Below are 23,606 nucleotides of genomic sequence, written 5' to 3'. Positions count from 1 at the left end.
TACCCTTCAAAACATAACACCTGAACATAAATTGTAAAAGTATTCCAGCTCCTATCAGGACAAGAAGTGGGTTCTGTTTCATCTGTTGCACATAACGGTCATTTCTCTGAGACTAGAAAATCACAGTCCTCCAATGTGAACTGTGATATATCACATATACACCAGAAAATAGCTCTTGGGTGACACAAAGAATCTGCAAATTATCCCAAAAAAGCAAGCACACTGCAACTTGTTGGTCCCTGTTATCAGTTCATCCACAAACATCAGTCTAAATCGTTTGAATTTCAAATAGTTTTGTTGGCATTCAAACAGTGTGTTCCATAAAACAACTATTTCCCCTATTCAAAATTAAGAAGGGTGTGGGAATTTCCCAGGCACACTGTCGAAGTTAAGAAATGACAAAAGCATGTACATGAATATAACACATTTGAGCTACACAAGTTTTCTGTTTGGAAGTGTAACTTCTTTCACAATCATCTTTCATTGTGTAATAAAATATTTTAAAAGGGAAGTTCTGCAACAGGAAACCTGGTTTGTGTTAATGATCCACAGTGGACTTCGGCAGAGATTCTATAAATGTAAATTTCATCTATAATTTTCCCAGTACTTACTTGTGGCTTGCTGCAATCACTATCATTTAGGATTAGCATCATCTGAAAACTGTGTGCACCATTAACTATACATTCATTTACTCAACACCAACCTGACAGCATTTACAATAAATTCAGTCGCTCTTTAATGATTTATTAACCTGTTGCACCAATAAATATTGTGTTGCAGCCTGCAGCACCAGCTTCAAATGCTGGTCGTAAGTTGGCTGTGCTAACAGAGGAGACAACAGTTAGCTCTCCTCGTGTACGACGAAGGGGGAATAGCTGTGATGATCTGTTGGCTGCTGGTTGTGATGATCCAGAACCAAGGAGGCAAAGGAATAAGCCATCAGGATTTCGTGCTGGTCGTACTGTCTCTCTCACAAATCCTCCTACACAACCAGTAGCAAATGGTAACTAAAACAGCTCTTACATTTATATCATTTATATCTGCATTTCAAAAGAATTTAATTGTCATATGTTATGGATTGCTGTTTCAAATGTTGAAACGATTTCCCTCTAAAACTGCTCATGATTTTTAACTTGCTCTTGCTTTGCCAATTTATTATTAAGTTCTCTCTGCCGGCCACGGTGCTCTAGCAGTTCTAGGCGTTCAGTCCGGGCATGGATGTGTGTGATGTCCTTAGGTTAGTTAGGTTTAAGTAGTTCTAAGTTCTAGGGGACTGATGACCACGATGTTAAGTCCCATAGTGCTCAGAGCCATTTGAACCATTAAGTTCTCTAAATATTCAAAGAACTCTGTTGATAAACAATGTGACCCATTCATGTTATACTTTAGTTTCACTAACCATTGCAATACTGGTAAATGAAAAAAATGCTCTACACAGTGGATCACCACCATTTTCAAACTGATACATATTTTTCAATATTTATTTGAGAGATTTCAAGAAGATATTTTAAATGAGAGTTCGTGTCATAAGAACTTGTGTTCTTTGCATATTAGTCCAGCAGATTGGACACATTTCAAACATGAAGTGATGAATGCCTTGTAACACCCTCAACAACGAATCAGTGCACAAACTTCATTAGATCAGTTTCAAAATTCTTCTGATATTGTTGAGAAATCTGTTCTGCATTCACTTTCTCTCAGCACTCAACAAATACAGTACCCACTTTAGGCACAGATTGCTCATAGTTATTCCCCTTGCAAAATGCACCATTCTTTTACTTCTTATACGAATATGACATTACCTGTTTCATACACTTTTAATCGCTCACAGCCCAACAACACATTGTTGGTCTTTTGTAGTTCCAGTCACATGAATCATCTTCAAGGAAAGCTGAGTAATAATTGAATTCAGATAATCATTTCATGACTATTAAAAATGAAGCAACACAATGCTTGGAAAGTTTCACAGGCTTCAGATTAATTTTGATTGGGATAAACTATCCAAAATGAGCATTTCCTTGATGGGACAAAATTCTAGTACAGTTGTTTATACAAAGCCAACAACAAAACTGCTTTAGAAAGCATTATAAAAATCGAATCCAAAAATAAAGTTGGCAATTGTTGTTACTTGTTAGTATTCATTAACAAAAAATACTATTGTTAACACTCTTTGCAAACCAGACTGAAAATTTTTCACGTTATTGTAAAGCATATGATGGCCAAAATAGTGTGTTGAAACAGTATGTACTAATCTGGAATGAAAGTTTTCATTGATCTACCTACAGACACCAAAAGTCTCACACCTGAATCCTGAATTCAGGAGCAAATTGACAAAGTAGCTGTTACAAAATTAATTCTACTCAGTAAGTAAATTTTGTGGCATAAATAATCATGCTTGTATCTATTTTTGTTGTATATATTATCTTTATCACTAGTGCAAGCATAAAAAATTATCATGTTGATTTTAAAGCATTAAGATACTGGTGATAACAGTGTCTTATAGTGTATGGGTAAATATCAATTCTGATTCTTGTTCTACATCTTCATCTACATGATTACTCTTCATTTCAGAATTAAATGCCTGGTAAAGGGCTCATGGAACCCCCTTCAACTATTTCTCTACTGTTCCAGTCTCAAACAGTGCATGGGGAAAACAAAACAATCTTTCGATGCAAGCTCTGATTTCTCTTATTTTATTATGATGGCATTTCTCTCTACATATTTTCTCATCCTGAAGAGAAAATTGGTTATTGGAATTTCATGAGAAGATACTGCTCCAGTGAAAAATGGCTTTGTTTTAATGATTGCCAACACATCTCATATCATATTCATAGCACACTTTCCCCTATTTCACAGTAATACAAAAAGAGCAGCCTCTCACTGAAATTTTTCATTGTCCTTCCCCATCAATCCTATCTGATGCAGATCTCATACCACACAATAATACTCTCAGAGAGGATGTACAAGCATAGTGTAAGTAGTCTCTTTAGTAGGCCTGTTGCATTCTCTAATTGTTACGCCACTAAATCTCAAGAGCCAATACTGACATCACATGGCAGTACCTCAAGCTGCAGAAGTACTGTTGTTACTAGTAATTGGTAACCTACGTAAATGAGGTATGTTAAGGGTTCCCAATAGACTAGCTATACTAAGGGTGGAAGAAGTTGACTGCAAGCCCCCAAGTACTGATTATTAAAAGTTCACAACATTTAGAACACTTCATGTCAAGTGTTCACTGCTTTATAGCACTGACACCTCAGCGATTCCAAAGTTGTGATGCTGTAATTGCATTATGAAGTATTGCTGTGTTGTCCATGTGAACAGATGAGTACTGGATTACTAACAGTAACTACATTTATATTTAAATGCATTATACAATGTGAGACAGGGGCACAACTGGTTACTAAATGTTTTGTATGCAGAGGGTTGAAATTAACAGTACAGTTAGTCTGCAAAAAATCAGCAGTCCTCAAACTGGGGAGGTATCAAGGATGGAGTCTCACATGGTTCAGTCATGGGTCCCTTATTGCTCTTAATATATATTAATGGCTTGCCACTGTATTCATGAAGATCCAAAGCTAGTTCTTATTGACCATGATAGCACTCACATGCAACAAACAAGAATCGGCTGAGGATATCGTAAATAATTTATTTCAGATAATTATTAAGTGGTTCTCTGCAAATGGACTTTAACTAAATTTTGAGAAAACACAGTATATACAATTCTGTACAGTAAATTGCACAACACCATTGATAAACATAGACTTTGAACAGAAGTCTGTTGCGAAGGCAGAATATTAAAAATTTCTGGGCATGTGTGTGTAGGTGGGAAATTGAATTGGAAGAAACACACTGATCATCTGCTGAAACAGTTATGTTCAGTTACTTATACTATTAGTGTTATCACAAATTTTGGTGATAAACATATCAGTAAATTAACCTACTGTACCTATCTTCATTCACTGCTTTCATATGGCTTCATATTTTGGGGTGATTATCATTAAGAGAAAAAATATTCATTGCATAAAAGAATGTAATCAGAATAATGGTTGGAGCCCACCCAATAACACCTTGCAGACATTATTTAAGGAACTCTACATATTCACTTACGAAATTTGTTATTAATAATAACCCATAGCAATTCAAAAATTATAGTGAAGTGAATAGCTACAACCACTAGAAGAAAGGACGATCTTCACTATTCTGGGTTAAATATGACATTGGCACAGGAAAGGGTGAGTTATTCTGTGACAAAAATCTTTTGTCATTTGCCAAATAGCATTAAAAGTCTGACCAACCATTATTTAAAAACATATCAAAAGAATTTCTGAATGACAACTCCTTCTACTCAACACATGAATTTTTAGACAGCAAGTAATAGCTGTAAAAAGAAAATTAATTATATGGTGTACAGAAAACTTACGTTAAACTAGCACATTCCACATAATTACAAAACATCATATTCATGATCTATGGAACCAGTATTAATGTAATTCGATGTAACTGAATGTAGCTTTCCTTCTTCTCACTGCCCTGTATTATGATACCTTAACTTAATTTCTCGCTGCTTGCCAGAAATATGTGCCACTTTTGAAGATGAGCAACTGTATAATGCACAATCATGAATCCATGTTTCTACAATGTCAAAATTTATACATAGTAGCTTCTTGATACTAGTCACACATGCCCACCAGTTGTGAATACTAAAAGACCCACAATAAAGCATGCCCCTGTTGCACCCTCTAATCTCACAGTGGCTGCCTACTTAGCCCTCTGTCCTAGAGGTAATTGACCAGCTATACTTGGTTCATAGCCAAACTCACCAGCTTCCATTAAAATTGAGTACTAAGCGCATTTTAAAATGTTACTGGTCTCGGTAAATATTTTTGTTCATTACTGAGCAGGAAAACTACTCTCTCAAGCAGCTCTTTACATTAGTTAATGTTCATGGATTTGGCTGTTAGTTGCTATATGCATATTATTATAAAGTACAGCTAAGAATCATGGGCAGTAGTTTGATGACTATTGCCCTAAGTTGTAGTTGAATTGGCAGTCTTTAAATTTATGTGATTTGTTGTGTAGGCAAAATTTAGTGGATTTCTACTAGTATTCATGGGGATTAATTCACACTTCTTTTTTTAGAGTCAGTTTCCACTTTTGCACCATACAGTTATCTTGTCTAAATCATTTTGGAATTGGTTTTGATCACCTGATGACTCTAAAAGATGGTACATGGCGGCAGCAGCAGCAGCACCTGCAATCCATCTAGGAAGGCTGCTTAGATTGTCTCATAAATCATTCATGTAGATCAGGATAGCAGAGGACCTATATCACTTCCTTCAGAAATTCTAGATATTACTTGTGTCTTACTTGATGACTTTCCATCAGTTACTATGAACTGTGATCCTTTTTGAAAGGAAATCATCACTCCAGTCACACAACTGAGACAATAGTCTGTGGGCATGGAATTTCATTAGAAGTCTGTCATGAAGAACCGTTTCGAATGTCTTCTGGAAATCTAAAAATATAGGGTCAGTTTGACATTCCCTGTTGATAGAACTCATTACTTAGTGAGAATAAAGAGCTAGTTGTATTTCAAAAGAACAATATTTTCTGAATCTGTGTTGTCCATGTGTCAATAAATTGTTTTCTTCGAGGCAGTTCATAATATTTGAACAGCTTGTGTGTTCCAAATTCTTGTTGAAAGTAGAAGTCAGTGATAAGTGTCTGTAATTCATTGGATATCTCATATTTCCTTTCTTGAGTGTTGCTGTGACATGTCCAACTTTCAATTTTACACATACAGATCTTTCGTTGAGCTAACAGTTCTATGTGATTGCTAAGTAAGGAGCTATTGTACAGAATGTTCTGAAAGGAACCTAACTTGTATAGAATCTGATCCAGAGGTCTTGCCTCTATTAAGTGATTTAAGCTGCGTTGCTACACTGAAGACTTCTAAATTAGCAGCAGTTCTTGATCAAATTTTAGAAATTTACTTTGTCTTCTTTGGTGGATGAATTTTGGAAAATAAAGTTTAATGACTCTGCTTTAATGACACTGTCCTCAGTAACAGCACTATAACATTCGCTCAGTGGAGGTATCGATTGCATCTTGCCACAGGTGTACTTTACATATGACCAGGATTTATTGGGATTTCCTGCTAGGTTTTGAGACAAAGTTTCATTGTGACAACTATTAAAAGCATCAAATCTCTAACGCCATTGTGGTCAGCAGGACTTGCAATATAATGAAATAAGAATAAAATACATTGTTATTACTTACACTTTTGATGCTAGGTAACAGTCTGCAGCATTTCTGCGTAGAATTGTGATATTTGCTCATTAATTTAACTTTACACTACAGCATGCATTGAGACTTCTCCTTTTCTTTGTGTAAAAGAAATATATGAGATGAAATATCATCTGTGACATGTATTAAAATTTATTTGCGCAAACGTAGTTCTCGAGAGGGAAAGCAGGAGTCAATAAAAGTTTGTGATTAATTAATTAAACTTCATAGATGCATTGAATCAGATTGTTACCCACCAGCCACAACAAGTATTTGACATGGTTCATTTGTTACTGTAGGCATTATTTATATGTGCTCTCTCAGTGGTTAGCAAGGGTGCCCATATCTGGAGGCAAGGGGGAGACAGCCCTCTCCCTCCTCCCAGCTCTCCCAGAAAAGGAAAAAATATAATGTAGTCAGGTGTTTTTCTTTCAAGAAATGATTTAAAAGTCAGTGTTATGCAGGTTTTTAACAGGGTCATAACGGGCGCTTTTTATGGCTAAGTCACCATTCATCTTCTGGAATATTAAAAATACTCCATACCTCCATGTCTTGACCCCAACTGCCCCTAAAAACTAACATGTATGGGTGTGCTTTCTGGTTAGTAGATGACACTGAATTCTAGAAAATGCAATAGTACAGTTAATTTTTTTTTATATATAACATTCATTTTATTGTGTATAGTCAATTTACTTATTCAGAATATTTTATATTACAGGTGTGTTGCCTACTGCAATAAATGGTAACAATCTGTCAATCACAACAGCAAATGGGCAACAGCTGTCAGTTGATGAACTGTGTGCATTCCTGAGTAATTTACTTGCCGTAAAATCTGATGAGAGTGGTTATGAAAGTGATTCAACGCGAGCTGGTTCAGATTCTCCTCGAGGTTCCATAAAGTCTGCTGCATCAGATTTTCCTTCAATGATTAATGGAAATCATATACAAGCAATATTTGGTAGTGTACAACCTAGGCAGCCATTGCAACATCAGCGATCAAATGCATCGTCTTTAGCCGAACAAGATGATGAGACTAAAACTACAAAGTCTTTGAACTGTGATGATGATGCTGCTATTCCAGATGATGTTTTTGAAGAGGAAGAGGAACATTGTGATAATGTTAATATAGTTGAAAATGGGACAGATGAGAAGTTGTCATTCTCTCGCCAGAGAAATGCTCGGATTAATATGGGAATTCGCCGAGGTGACGTGAAGACACTGGGTGGCCGTAAGACTGGAAGTGTTGGTGGTGGTAATGTAAATGACACTGAACAACAGTCACTCCTCTGTGACCGATGCAAACCACAAAAACAGCAACAACCAATGCAGAATTCCCAACACACACACGAAAGAGAATTTAAGTGTATTCGATTCGCCAAGGATGATTCTGGTGAGCTAGGAGTTTACATTGAGAAGAAAGATCCTAGTGCAAGGTCAACATGTTACATAATTTCCCATATTGAACCAGGAGGACCCATTGACAGGTAAATTACAGAACACTGCTGATTAGCGTTACAAGCAATTACCCTCACTGCAGCATTAGAATATGGATAAAAATTCTCAAAGTAATTGTAATTCTTTATGAAAATACATCCTGGTATGTACAAATGTCTTCAATGTATCAGACAAATATGGTTTCATCTCTGTGTCATCATCAAAACTAAACATTTAGAAATAAGGCAAAATTACTATTAAATATGAACTGTTGTAAAATATTAATAAGTGCAATCTAATACCCAGTATCTTACTATGCTTTACGCCTTCTCATGCGCAATGCCCTAAGACTGGGATATACGTATTCATAGAAGGTACACGAGCAGGCTACATTTAAATGTGTGAGAAATCAAATGTAAAAACAAAATATTTATGTTCAAAAATTTATAAGATAAATATTATTTTCCATGTTAAAAAAATATAAACAACAATAATTTAATGTATCAGAAGACAGGCCAATGAATGGGGATAAATAATCTGATAAAATGAAATGAACATAGTATTTAATTACAGTAACTAAGAAGACCATAAAATAAAAAAGAACAAAGAAACCAGGTATAAGTAAAAACAGTTTAAAAAAGTTAAAGGTACAGATTCTTACCAGAAAAGGACCATAGAATAAGAAAGGTAAAGTTAGATGGCAACAAGTTCAGTATGGCTGGCAACACTTGTCAATATTTTATAAGTATTTATATTTAATAGTAATTTTATATGTTTATCTTATGTATGTTTTAGTTGTGGTAATGACATATTAGAATGTGAAACCATTTAACTGTAGTAAATCTGCCAAATGCAGTAAAGATATTTGAGAATGAAAGTGAGTATTTCAGTGGATCACATGCTCCTGCTTACCAATGTCAAATTTCATTCAACATTGTGAAAATTTTGCTTTACGTTAAAATTTACACACAAATTATTTTTTCTACAGCTATAATGATTTTTATGTAGTAAATATAATGTTGATGACCTTAAGTAGGAATATTTTAAATCATTTATTCCACTTAATTAACTTTCATGACTAGTAATACTAGACAATATAGGTGAAACATTAAACAATATGAATAACCTATATTTCTGCTTTCAGGGATGGAAGATTTCAAATTGGTGATGAACTTGTAAAAGTTAATGGTCGTAGGCTCCGTGGTCTCACACTGGTAGAAGCTCGTGCCACATTAAAGAATACGCCAAAAGATGTAGATATAGTTGTAGCACGTAAAGTTTCTCCTGGATCCGAATGTGTGTCTAGTCCTGCAGAACCACCTACAGCTGAGGTGCCCAAATCAGAATCAAGAGTTCCTCTCTCCTCAGCACAGCAGTTAACTGGAATGAAAAAGTTCTCGCAGCATTTCGATGCTAATCCACGCCCAAGAAGACCTACCGCAGGAGCTGCACCAGGTTCTACTGACAGCAGGAGGACTACAGGGGGTTCTGCTGTTAGTGGTGGCAACAGCAGTGGTGGTGGTGGTACATTGCCACGAAGACCAAAATCACTTTCCATGCAACTCTTCACTGTCACATTTCAAAAAGGTCCTGGGAAGAAATCTCTGGGGTTCAGTGTGGTTGGTGGACAGGATTCTCCGAAAGGTAGCATGGGAATATTTGTGAAAACTGTGTTCTTGACTGGACAAGCTGCAGAAGAGGGCACTCTAAGAGAAGGTTAGAATTACCATTTATTACTTCTTGGCCTAAGATTGAGAAATGAAAAATAAAACATCACTTAGATAAAACTGCTTCATAGTTTGTCTACTGCTGCTTAAAATTCATCTTGTTTCGTATACACTGTTCCACTGAAGCACTAAAATTGATCAGTACACCATTATCAGCTGCCATCAAACTCCTAAATAGCAAATTTCGTTCTGTGTCTTATCACAGATATATAGAATTATTAGAAATTTCCCTGGTTTCTAGATTGTGTTGCCCTGTAAAACGTCAGAGCAATGTTTTGACCACTACTATAAGTGAGCATTCGTCAGGGTATGTAATACTGTTGGACAGTCCAACTTAATTCTTATACAGGATGAGTCAGGAGGAAAGATATATGTATTGAGGGGTGATAATATTGTGATTCTGAACAAAAATTCTTAGGAACATGTGTCCTGCTCTTAAAAGTTTCCAAGAAAACTAATGAAAACAACAGGGAACAGGACAAATGCAGGTGATAGTAAATGAAACATTGTTATTTAATGTGTTTTCAGCCGGCCAGTGTGGCCAAGCGGTTCTAGGTGTTACCGTCTGGAACCACCTGACCACTACGGTCGCAGGTTCGAATCCTGCCTAAGGCATGGATGTGTGTGATGTCCTTAGGTTAGTTAGGTCTAAGTAGTTCTAGGGGACTGATGACCTCAGAAGTTAAGTCCCTTAGTGCTCAGAGCCATAATGTTTTGTTTGATTGTGAAAATTTCTTAAAAAACTGGAGAATAGAGGATGGAATAATGACAGTATAATGTAAAGGATAGTTAGCATAGTTTCTACTCACCATGTAGCTAAGATGCAGAGCTGCAGATAGGAACACCAGAAAGACTCTCAAACGAAGCACTTGGCCTCTCTCTCTCTCTCTCTCTCTCTCTCTCTCTCTCTCTCTCTCTCTCTCTCTCTCTCTCTCTCTCTGTACTTTCTTCACTCTAACCCCTGTAATCCATTAAAAGGAGGATAAACAGGATTCATCATAAAATGCATAATGCTGCTCGTGTGGTGTCTGGTGGTAGTTATGATGGATCAGTGGGATCAGTGCATTATGTGCCTTTTGCAAAAGGGCTTAAGGCTGTGCATGTTGGGGTAGCATTGTGAATGCAGTCCAACCATATGTTGTTTTCTGCTGGCAGAAGACAAAATGATAGAATCTGACAATCATCACTGAGGTTTAAGTTGGCAGGTCACTTGAGTATATCAAGTGCTTCTTCTCTCTTCCTTTTGAAGGCAAATGACTGTCTACCCAGAACATGAATTCATTCACAATGTTTCTGTTCATCACATTTATTCATCATGTTGTTAGCACTTTTTGTGACACTTGTGTTCTTTTAGCAATGTTCTGAACAGAGACCATGTCTGTTTAGTGGCAATTAATCCACACATGCAACTCCCAATGTGTGCACTGTGTCAGCAGCACCATTGGTGGACCCAATAAACCTCTACTTTTGTTGTTGTTATGATAGACTGGTTTAATGCCTACCAGATGGAGTATTTTCTCCACTTGGTCAATGACTACATATGTGTTACAATAACATTGGATGGTTGCTTTTACCGATAGCCCACGAAGTGCCACACAACTTCCTCTTGACCGACTGACTGACCGACTGATGGATTGATGTGGAACATGCACTCAAGTGTACCTTCTAGTGACCTGTACACTTCTGTGTCAAGAATTAGCTGCACTCTCTTCTTTTCTACATCTCTGGGAAATTCATTGCTGCATATTGAGATACTGGTGGAATCTGAGAGTTGGGTTTCAAAAAAAGGCCAAATAATGAGTGCATCATCAACATAGAACATTTTGGTTTTATCCATACAAAATGAAGTGCCACTTTGCCAGATGTTTCCATGAAGAGGTGTAATGTGAATAGTGAAGATGGGAATCTCACTCCTGTGTCATCAGTCTGAGTATAATAACTCGTCTATCCTAGCGAAATTAGAAACTGGTCGGGGTCCATCAAAGATGCGCTAGACACAAGGCCAATTCAAGGTACTAATGACACTTTGGTTGTTAAGTTGATAGAGGCACTAGATGTGACGAAGTGGAAGATAGCTACACGGAGGAATTTGAAGTCAGTTGCAGCCGTATATTAGCTGATTTTGAGGGGAATGGATCCCCTATTAAAACATGACTAAAAGAACATGAGTCACATACAGCTCACAAAGAATCATAAACACATTATGACAGAACATCAGATTGTGTTGCACCAGTAGTATGAAACATTGTTACAATGCACAGAAGTCCTGATTAATCAAAATCTGGCCTATGTTCAGTGTTATTTTCTTCTGATTGTTTTTCACTGTTTTCAAATTGGAGACTATTCCTGTGAATACATTTGATATGATGGCAGTTTTGAGCAATTTCCTTGAAGTGCCAGTACTCCAACTACCTGCCCTCATTAAAAGCAAGAGAGATTTCACATTTCGTCTCATTTATGTTCGGTCAATTTCACACATTACTGCTTAGCAAATTGCAGAATCTGCAATAATTTGCTCCTTGCAGAGAAAAATGACGAAGTTATGGAAATGAATGATACCCTTTCCAAAGTTCATTTATTTATGAATATAAATGTTTCCTTTCTGTTCATAATTACCTGCAACTTGCCTTGTAATATTACTTTTTCATGTATTTAATATGGTGAAGGACATACCATAATTATTTTAAAAACAGTGTTGTTACTTAACCAAATACATCCTAGAAAATGGAATGAGGCAGCTAATGCACGATTCTGTACTATGACAGAAATCCACACTTTATTGTTTAGACATTGTGATTAAAAATATTGTCTTTAGTGTGTTATTTCACTGTAGCTCATCTGAACTGAAGGCATTCTTCAGTAGTGTGATCGTGTAGTGTGATGAGATACTTACCATTTTCATTTTTTGATTTTTAGGAGATGAAATTCTTGCTGTAAATGGAAACCCACTGCAGGGCTTGACACATGCAGAAGCTATTAATGTGTTCAAAAACATCAAGTCTGGAGAGGTGGTATTGCATGTTGGTCGCAGGGATCCTCAACAACGCAGGTATGACGTATTTATTGCGTTTAACTATTTGTTTGTCTGGTCAGATCTTGTTCCATTTCTTTGTATCATACCTTTGCAAAATAAAGCTAAAATAAGCTTGCAACAAGAGCAAAGAGGAAATTTCTTTGCATGCCAAAGAAAAATTGTTTTCTGTAATAAGAAATACAAACAAATAAAAATAGTGACAAAAATGAAAGTAGGTTCCCAGATAATAATTTTGGGCAAAATAATTACACATTAAAATCATTGTCCACAAAATTTAGTCATTGAGGACACAGTAACAGCAAATATTACACTTGGTATGAACAGTAAAACAAATAGGCATTAAATTTACTCCTCTGACTTACTTTAGTTGAAAGAAAGTCATGAAAGAAATTACAAAAATAAATTTGTCACTAAGAAGTTGTAATAATTAGTTATGATAATGCTTATAGCAGAACAATATGATCTTGCACTTACGTCTCACTAAAATTTTAAATTCATGAAAGATTAAGAAAATATTTTTGACGCTAACTGATCTTTAAAGTATATTACAAAAGTTAGAGCTCTTTGCAGTAAAATGCTGCTTATCGTAGATTCTGCCCATTGTAATAAGAGCAACAGTGATTTTGCTTTGCTGCATCGCATTTTCCTAATGGGTTCATTATGTGTGTAGGAATATGCAGATAACACTGTAATTACTGAAATGACATACACACAACACCAGATTCATTTTCACTCTATTAACAAATGCCATACAACTGTACTGATCTTGGCATAGTAAACCATTAGAACAAAGCACTTACCTTAACTACTCCAAAAAACTGTCTAATTATAATTCTCTACAAATAAATTGTTTGTCAATAAAACAATTGAAGTTGTGCCAAGTTTTCATCTGGAATTAAATCAAATAGGGTCCTCCAAACAGTGACTGTCCTAATGTTCTAATTATGAGCACTTACTAATTGATCTACAGAGTTTATCACTAACATATTTGTGATGTTTTTGTCTGCTGAGGATTTCGTTGTATGTAAAACCTCTTATGCGAATAAAGAATTACTTCTGACACCAGGAATTATTGACAACAGGATATCTCTTGAATGTTTTAAGGAAAGTAAATCTACATTATAAAAAATGAATTAGTGGTAGAAAATTATGTTACATAATTCCAAAGTAGAGAGAAAGTTCATAGCAAAATGAAAATATAAATAGACAGATTGACAGTCACTCAGAATGTGCAAGAAAAATTTGTGACTATAGGATCAAAAGAGTCATTAGTCCTGGTATCGGTGATATTCAGATGTGGTATCCCAGTCTGCCATGTTACATGCTAACTAAACAGGATTACTCTCAAGCTACCTTAGTAATCCATTAGTGATATGTGGCATCTTCTGTGACGGAGGAATACAGAGTACTGACATCTGTTTATAAATACAGAAATAAGAAAATCACTTCTGTAATTAAGAGTCAATTTTCTTTATAAAGTCAGTCCTGTTTGACCTGACAAAAAATCTGTGGCAGAGCTGAGGAGCAAAAACTATTTTCTTGATATATACTAGGATCTTACCTTTGATTGCCTGGAAAATAAAATTCCGTTTGTAAATGTAAAATATTATGGTATTACTGGCTCCCTTCCTGAATGGATGCAACCTTATTTTCATACAAGAAATCATAAGACTTCATTGAAAATCATCATCATGAGGATAAGACCAATTTCAAAATGGGAGTTGGATGGCACATAAAAGTGCCACGGCAGCTCCACAGCAATCAGTTCATCAGTGCACCTGACGTGGCATCACAGTGTACCTGTTGGCCGCTGATATCCAGCTATGCGCTGAGGATTTAAAAAGGCCATTCAATAAGTAATGTAACACATTCTTTTTTTTCTCAGCTTCTTGGAATATTCCTATTTCAGCCTCTACAGCTTTATGATGTTCCAACAGGTGGTGGCACTAGATGTAGCCTTCACGATGTCATCTGCAATGGAGGTGCATTCCAAGGAGAGAGCTGTCATTTAATTTCTTTTGGCAGAAAAACAGAGCATTGTAAATATTCATAGGTGCTTGTAGAATGTCTGCAGAGTCATGGCAGCGAACAAAAGCATGATGAGTCATTGGGCAAGACGTCTGTCATCACTGCAACCAGGTCACGCAAATCTCCTCTTCCCCGCAAGCTGGCTGGCTGCACTCAGTGGTGACTCATTCGATGTTGAAGCGTGCAGACAGTTTAATTTGAGGTGACTGATGGATCACAAACAAAGACATTGCTGAAATGGATGTCTCTGTTGGTGGCGCTGACACACTCATCCACCACTTGGCATACTCGAAGCTGTTTGCTTGCTGAGTTCCTTGTCACCTACCAAAAGGACCATGAACAACAATGAAGGACCATACATGCAGAATAGCTTGTGTGTTACAAGGCTGATCATGAAACTTTTTTGTCAAACATTCGCACAGGTGATGAAATATGGTTTCATCACTTCAAACTAGAATCAAAATGGCAATCCATTTTCTCCTAAGAAAAAGTTCAAAGCCGCACCCTCTGATGGTAAAGTAGTGGTGTGGTCTTCCAGGACTCTGAAAGGGTTATCATGTTTGATTTCCTGCTTCATGGAGCAATGTTCAACTCTGAAGTATAATGTGCTACCCTCAGGAAGTTGAAGAAATGACTTCCATCATGTTTATCATCATGAAAAAGTGAACGAACTTATCCTTCTCCATGATAATGCAAGGCCTTATGCAAGTCTGCACACCTGAGGGGAGTTCACAAAGCTTCATTTAACTGCACTTTCTCATCCACCATAAAGCCCAGATCTCCCACCCTCTGACTCCCGTCGGTTTGGCTCAGTGAAGGATGTGCTCCATGGGGAGCAGTACATGGATGGTGGAGAGGTTATTGATGCACCAAGACATTGGCCAATAGAGTAGTACTATGCGGGCATACAGGTCCTCCCAAAGGAGGCATGAGGTAATCACACTGAATGGAGATTATGTCGGAAAACAGGACTTCGTAGCCAAAAGTGTGGGGAATAGTTTGGTTGGTATACTGTACTCCTGATAAAGGTAACCCGTTTTCAGAAAAAATTATTGCCATGCATATTGAATGTGCCTCATATTTTGACATAAATTTTTCTTGGAAAAGCTGAAGAACAATATTGTGATGATATTTGTAGTGACATTGTAGGGGACTTGTCTCACTATAAGCATTTCAAACTACATGTGGTAAAAGTGCACTCTCTACATCACTTCTATTGAATGAAGTGATTCACTGGGTAAGAAACTGATTTCGCCTTGAAGAGAGCTGGGTGTTGATTTCTAAACCATTCGTCTAGGTTTAGTTTTTCTGTGATTTCCCTAATTCACTTAGAGAAAATATCGGAATCGTCCTTTAAAAAATTTAGAGCTGATTCCCTTCCACAGCACATTTAGTATGGAATATCTAAAGTCAAATTAAATCGAGTGTTGCTGAGGGAATTAGATTAGGAAATGAGACACTTAAAGTAGTAAAGGAGTTTTGCTATTTAGGAAGTAAAATAACTGATGATGGTCGAAGTAGAGAGGATATAAAATGTAGACTGGCAATGGCAAGGAAAGCGTTTCTGAAGAAGAGAAATTTGTTAACATCGAATATAGATTTAAGTGTCAGGAAGTCATTTCTGAAAATATTTGTTTGGAGTGTAGCCATGTATGGAAGTGAAACATGGACGATAACTAGTTTGGACAAGAAGAGAATAGAAGCTTTCGAAATGTGGTGCTACAGAAGAATACTGAAGATAAGGTGGATAGATCACGTAACTAATGAGGAGGTATTGAATAGGATTGGGGAGAAGAGAAGTTTGTGGCACAACTTGACTAGAAGAAGGGATCGGTTGGTAGGACATGTTTTGAGGCATCAAGGGATCACAAATTTAGCATTGGAGGGCAGTGTGGAGGGTAAAAATCGTAGAGGGAGACCGAGAGATGAGTACACTAAGCAGATTCAGAAGGATGTAGGTTGCAGTAGGTACTGGGAGATGAAGAAGCTTGCACAGGATAGAGTAGCATGGAGAGCTGCATCAAACCAGTCTCAGGACTGAAGACAACAACAACAACAACATCTAAAGACTTTAATGTAGTAGAGATATTAAACCACTCATCTTCCTTGTATAGCATACAACTTCATCTTTTGGTAGTGTAAACAAAAATAAGACACTGTTTCCAAATGATAACCAGCAACTTCCAGAGATGGATTTACTGCTAGACTCCACCTAGGAAGAAGAGAAAGTGATTTTTAAACACCACATGATAGAACACTGAATCCATTACTGGTGTGATACCATTCTGCTGTAGCTAACACTGGTGGCAGACAAAGGGAATTCCCATAAAAGTGGATGTATGCATATACCTTCATTATGGAAATGTCTGGCAAGGAGTGGATGTAGATAGTATTGTCATTTTTAGGTCTTACATGACTATCTATATGTGCTCGTGGTGTAGTATACAAAGTCTGGTATAACTATATTTTGTGAATCCGATAATTACATTTTGGTTCATCATAGTGCACAGTTAATGTTTATAGTGTTGTCAGTCTTTTCATTCCAACAATAATTTGTTTTACATGTATTTTAGGTGATTAGAAAAATAACAGGTGCTTATAATTGTGCAGCTACTCACAGAAGTCCAGTGTGGGGTGTAATTACCATATGGCAGTGAGACTTTGTAGATATTCTAATGTATTAATATGGAATCAATTTATGCTGAAAAAAAAAGTAGTTCCAATTTTGGCCACCACATGCTATTCCAGCTCTGTGGTTGTTTCCATATCTAATGCATTGCGAAAAGCACCGAAGACATCTACATCCATAAAACAAAATGCCCAACAGTTGCTCCTAGCAATTCCAGTGGAATCTGAGCACCTGTACATTTATTTCAGTTGGAGACCAAATGTGTCCATGGTAAGTGTGTTGTTTTAGATATCTGCAGAGCCAAAAGTCACATGGTTCTAAACCAAGTGATCTTGCAGGCTATGCATTTGGGAAACCTCTGGAAATAACAGGTTTGTGGAAGGTTCTGTTGAGCAGATTTTTTACCGGGCACGCGACATTAGGTGTTGTCCCATATTCCATGAAAACAGTGGTTTCACCAAAGTTGCACTCTTCCAAATTATGAATCAGGTACTGCACAAGGAGGTTTCAATAATGTGCAGACTTCACATCACACCTGACTTCAAAGACAAACAGGCAGAGAATAAAGGTGCTTGCGAATCCACACCACAGTCACATACAATGAGTGTAGTGGCTCTTCATGCACAGCACATAGTCCAACAGTACCCAAAGTTGGCAATTTTGTATATTCGTTGCACCCCACAGTGTAAAATGTGTCTCCTCATTCCATAGATTATTGCCCAGCCCCATATGAGCAACTTTGATCCATGCCAGAAACCAAGGAGCACATTCAGAACACTGATGTGGATCGTAAGGTTTCAGTTGCTGCATCATATGGAGCTTGTAAGGGTACCAGTGTACCATAAGACAGACCACAAAACATTTAGTACTGTTCAATATGGAATGGGTAAGTCTTGTGACACTGCACGAACACTAGTACTACCAAGGGCACATGCTGCATGATCAGTTACAGCAACTGCAATGTCATCAATAATTTCATTACCATCTTCTTTAAACCATTTAAAGGGATCGGACCTCTCCTCAGATCTTTCAGTCAGTAATACTCTCTCAAGTATGGTAATTACTGCTATTAACATCAAAGAATTTCACTATCAGCGTACAGACTTCCTTTTCAATAGCCATACTGTGGTTTGTCAAATGACAATGTGGATGTCATACCATCATACAAACAGTATACAGCACATGATTTGCACCTGGAGACCACAATTGAAACTAAGTTTTTCCAGCATAAATTGGTTCCGTATTAATGCATTAGCATAACTACGAAGTTTCATTGCCATATTGTAACTATAGCCCACAATGGACCTCCCTGAGGAGGTACACATTAATTACAACCATCCAAGATTAAAGCTGAAGGTGCTATTTGTATGATATACTGCACATCTACATGGTACATTCCCTACTTTCAAATAAAATGTCTGGGTTCATAATTTTGATAATTTCATTATATTGTTAATTGGTGACTTCTTTTGAACAAACAAAGGCACTATTCATCTCATAAAAATTAAAGTGACAAAAGTACAATGTCAAACCTGGCACCTACATAGGGTGAAGAACACACATGGCTAAAATATTTTAGTTTATGGTCAAACTTTAATTAATTTCCTTAATTAATGAGTTTCCAAATAAATGAAATTGGTTACTGAAAAGTCCAAAATAAGGACTAGCCACTGAGTTAGGCTACCTTGTGTAGATGATGTTGTTGGCTGACAATGACATGCTATTGAGGCAAGTTCAATTACTGATCACTGGACTCGCATTCGGGAGGACGACGGTTGAATCCCGTCTCCAGCCATCCTGATTTAGGTTTTCCGTGATTTCCCTAAATCTTTTCAGGCAAATGCCGGGATGGTTCCTTTGAAAGGGCACGGCCAATTTCCTTCTCAATCCTTCCCTAACCCGAGCTTGCGCTCCGTCTCTAATGACCTCGTTGTCGACGGGACGTTAAACACTAACCACCACCACCATCAATTACTGATTTATTATATCATGGAAATTAGCAGTGATTAAATTAGTACATACATTTGGAAAAGAATATTATTCAAAATAGTAGAATGGTAGCAGGTGGGTCAGAACCATTTCGCTAGGTTTCAAGTGTACGATTAAATGTAAGGTGACCGAATAATTATTTTATCTTCTGTTGCATTAACTTCTCAGCAAGTTTTCAACATAACCAGTGTCTAAGTCTTTGGTCCTCTATTTTCATCTTACAAAGCATTTTATCATGTAGTATTTAAAAGTTTATGCAGCTGAGTGATTTTCATCTTTTACAGAGCCAACAAATCAAAATCATGTGATGATCTGGACAAATTCAATGGCTGACAAAAAGATCTCAGTACTCCACAAAGATGATCTGATTAATCACACCATGAAATATAGTTACTAGCAAGTGTGATATCCTAAAGAGATGCTTGACCTTTTGCATTCATGTGTGAAATATATAATGCAAATGCTGCCAAATATTTAACGAGTTAGACAAAATAACAGATAATTCTGTAGCTTTAAATGACATTTTTGTGTGTCCTTTAATTCTGTTAAGTTTTTGTAATTATGTAAAAAGTGTTTCTATTTGAAAATAGTAGACTGTTGTACATAGGTTTTAACATTTTAATGAAAATAAGTTGTATTATATATAGGCATTATACCAAATAAAACAAATGTAACATTTTAAATATTTAATTTTGTGGCTGGAGAAGACGAAAAGATACCAATTATAATTATCTGTGTATTGTAGCAGGGATGTACCAGAGTCACTGTCATGATAAACTGTTTATTGGCATAAAAGAAAAGCACACCATTTAATTACTATGTATTACAAACTGCGCAAGTGATAGTTTGAATTTTGTCTTTCAGTAAAAGTGAAAAATAATTTACTTCCAATAAAAAGTAAATGGAATAGTACATGATGTTTTATTACTCCTCATCACATAACCCACATTATGTTTATTACTGGAATTGAGTTCTCATTGATCTTTCCTGAAGATGACAGGTGTGTGTAGTTGTAGAACGAGCAAAGAGATTCTTTCAAGTTTCTGGTTTGAAAATTCAGGGTTACAATAATTATTTTTCTTCTGCCAGTGTCAATATGCTGAAGAAAAGCATAATTATGTTTCAAGAGTATAAAAGAAACTTGGGTTACATGAAGTTCAGAGTAAGAAAAGTATGTCAAACCCTTAACTGCATCTAAAGAGGATTAAGGAAACCAAGTGGAGTAGATCTCGATGTCCATTAAAAATGTTCACACAAGGTAGATCTTAGTACCTATAAGGCAACAATAATCATGACTCAGTTCATGGAGAATGAATATGGCTGGGCTGCTCACCATGACACAAGGATAAGACTGGTGAGTCCATGTCTGCTATCCTCCAAACTAAATGTATTATGGATAAAACAAATACAGACTAAAAGTTAAACAATGATATTTCCTGGAGGCTTGATGTCTCATTTCTGGCACACAAACACCAAGTAACATAAGGGAAAGAAAAACTCTCAACTAAAGCAGATTGCAATTGAAAATATTTATGTACGATCAAGCCAACTACTTCCAGATTCTTTTAAACATTTCCTGACCTTTCTTCTAGCATCGTAAACAGCTCTCTCTATGACATCTACCATTTATTTCTGTCATAACACTTAGACCACATATTTTCAGATTCTTATTTCGAACTAGTTTTTTCAGTCACTCCTTTTGTCTCTCGACCATCCAACCATGAACTCCTCCTCATTGTACCTCTCCCAATTCAAAAAGCTTATTTGCCCTAGCAGAATGTGTCTTGCATAATTTTTCTGTAATCTTGTGTGGCGTGTGGTATCTTACTGAGTGGACTTAGTATTAAAACTGTCGTCTAGAGCTTTCTACCACAAGAACCTTCACCCTTTGAAATCCCTTTAGGCTCTCACCCTCGGCAATCTGGTCCTTCATAATTGTACAATCCAAGCTAAAACTGTAATTGACAGCCTCAAAATCTTTCACAGAGACCTTTTTACTGCATGACCACAACTTACTCAATGCCATAACTGAAATATAAACTCTTTCCTTTTGACAGTTGGAACAGCACCACTTGAGGAAGAGATACAGGCTATTTCTGTCTTAAATTTGCATGAGATTACCTGTTGTTGTTGTTGGTGGTGGTGGTGGTGGTGGTGGTGGTGGTGGTGGTGATCTTCAGTCCTGAGGCTGGTTTGATGCAGTGCTCCATGATATTCTATCCTGTGCAAGCTTCTTAGTCTCTCCCAGTACCTACTGCAACCTACATCCTTCTGAATCTGCTTAGTATATTCATCTCTTGGTCTCCCTCTACGATTTCACCCTCCACACTACCCTCCAACATTAAATTGATGATCCCTTGACACCTCAGTACATGTCCTACCAACCGATCCCTTCTTCTAGTCAAGTTTGTGGCACAAATTTCTCTTCTCTCCAATTCTATTCAGTACCCCCTCATTAGTTATGTGATCTACCCGTCTAATCTTAAGCATTCTTCTGTAGCACCACATTTCGAAAGCTTCTATTCTCTTCTTGTCCAAACTATTTATCGTCCATGTTTCACTTCCATATATGTCTACACTCCATACAAATACTTTCAGAAACAACTTCCTGACAGTTAAATCTATACTCCATGTTAACAAATTTCTCTTCTTCAGAAATGCTTTCCTTGCCATTGCCAGTCTACATTTTATATCCTCTCTATTTCGACCATCAGTTATTTTGCTCCCCAAATAGCAAACCTCACCTACTACTTTAAACGTCTCATTTCTAATCTAATTCCCTCAGCCTCACCCGACTTATTTCGACTATTTTACATTATCCTCATTTTGCTTGTGTTGATGTTCATCTTATATCCTCCTTTCAAGACACTGTCCATTCCGTTCAACTGCTCTTCCAAGTCCTTTGCAGTCTCTGACAGAATTACAATGTCATTGGCGAACCTCAAAGTTTTTATTTCTTCTCCATGGATTTTAATACCTACTCTGAATTTTCTTTTGTTTCCATTACTGTTTGCTCAACATACAGATTGAATTACATTGGGGATAGGCTACAACCCTGTCTCACTCCCTTCCCAACCACTGCTTCCTTCTCATGCCCCTCGGCTCTTATAACTGCGATCTGGTTTCTGTACAAATTGTAAATAGCCTTTCACTCCCTGTATTTTACCCCTGCACCTTCAGAATTTGAAAGAGAGTATTCCAGTCAACATTGTCAAAAGCTTTCTCTAAGTCTACAAATGCTAGAAACGTAGGTTTGCCTTTCCTTAATCTATTTTATAAGATAAGTCATAGGGTCAGTATGCCTCACGTGTTCCAATATTTGTAGGGAAACGAAACTGATCTTCCCGAAGTTCACTTTTACCAGTTTTTCAATTCGTCTGTAAAGAATTTGCGTTAGTATTTTGCAGCCGTGATTTATTAATCTGATATTTCGGTAATTTTCACGTCTGGCAACACCTGCTTTCTTTGGGACTGGAATTATTATATTATTCTTGAAGTCTGAGGGTACTTCGCCTGTCTGATACATCTTGCTCACCAAATGGTAGAGTTTTGTTAGGACTGGCTCTCCCAAGTCTGTCAGTAGTTCCAATGGAATGTTGTCTACTCCCGGGGCCTTGTTTCGACTCAGGTCTTTCAGTGCTCTGTCAAACTCTTCACGCAGTATCGTATCTCCCATTTCCTCTTCATCTACATCCTCTTCCATTTCCATAATACTGTCCTCAAGAATATTGCCCTTGTATAGACCATCTATATACTCCTTCCACCTTTCTGCTTTCCCTTCTTTGCTTAGAACTGGGTTTCCATCTGAGCTCTTGATATTCATACACGTGGTTCTCTTCTCTCCAAAGGTCTCTTTAATTTTCCTGTAGGCAGTATCTATCTTACCCCTAGTGAGATAAGCCTCTACATCCTTACATTTATCCTCTAGCCATCCCTGCTTAGCCATTTTGCACTGCCTGTCGATCTCATTTTTGAGAGTTTGTATTCCCTTTTGCCTGCTTCATTTACTGCATTTTTATATTTTCTCCTTTCATCAATTAAATTCAATATTTCTTCTGTTACCCAAGGATTTCTACTAGCCCTCGTCTTTTTACCTACTTGATCCTCTGCTGCCTTCACTACTTCATCCCTCAAAGCTACCCATTCTTCTTCTACTGTATTTCTTTTCCCCATTCCTTTCAATTGTTCCCTTATGCTCTCTCTACAACCTCTGGTTTAGTCAGTTTATCCACGTCCCATATCCATAAATTCCCAACTTTTTGCAGTTACTTCAGTTTTAATCTACAGTTCATAAACAACAGATTGTGGCCAGAGTCCACATCTGCCCCTGGAAATGTCTTATAATTTAAAACCTCGTTCCTAAATCTCTGTCTTACCATTATATAATCTATCTAGTACCTTCTAGTAACTCCAGGCTTCTTCAATGTATACAGCCTTCTTTAATGATTCTTGAAGCAAGTGTTAGCTTTGATTAAGT

The 23,606-nt window shown here is 37.0% G+C and overlaps 1 protein-coding gene across 4 annotated transcripts in view; it reads left to right on the top strand.

Moving 5' to 3' along the window:
- The window catches only part of LOC126272753 (uncharacterized), a 451,358-nt gene extending 431,317 nt beyond the window's left edge, over positions 1–20,041 (top strand). For all 4 annotated transcript variants that reach the window (XM_049975856.1, XM_049975857.1, XM_049975858.1 and 1 more), the window contains exons 5-9: positions 781–1,003; positions 7,007–7,772; positions 8,867–9,438; positions 12,366–12,498; positions 19,414–20,041. In XM_049975856.1, coding sequence (XP_049831813.1) covers positions 781–1,003; positions 7,007–7,772; positions 8,867–9,438; positions 12,366–12,498; positions 19,414–19,462 — 1,743 coding nt within the window. In that variant the 3' untranslated portion in view covers positions 19,463–20,041. The remainder of the gene's footprint in view (positions 1–780; positions 1,004–7,006; positions 7,773–8,866; positions 9,439–12,365; positions 12,499–19,413) is intronic.
- The last annotated feature ends 3,565 nt before the right edge of the window (positions 20,042–23,606 follow it).

This window comes from Schistocerca gregaria, chromosome 5 (genome assembly GCF_023897955.1).
Source record: "Schistocerca gregaria isolate iqSchGreg1 chromosome 5, iqSchGreg1.2, whole genome shotgun sequence".
In the NCBI taxonomy this organism is placed as follows: domain Eukaryota; kingdom Metazoa; phylum Arthropoda; class Insecta; order Orthoptera; family Acrididae; genus Schistocerca; species Schistocerca gregaria.
Note: the sequence above shows the minus strand (reverse complement) of the source record. Positions and strands in the feature narration are given on the sequence as shown.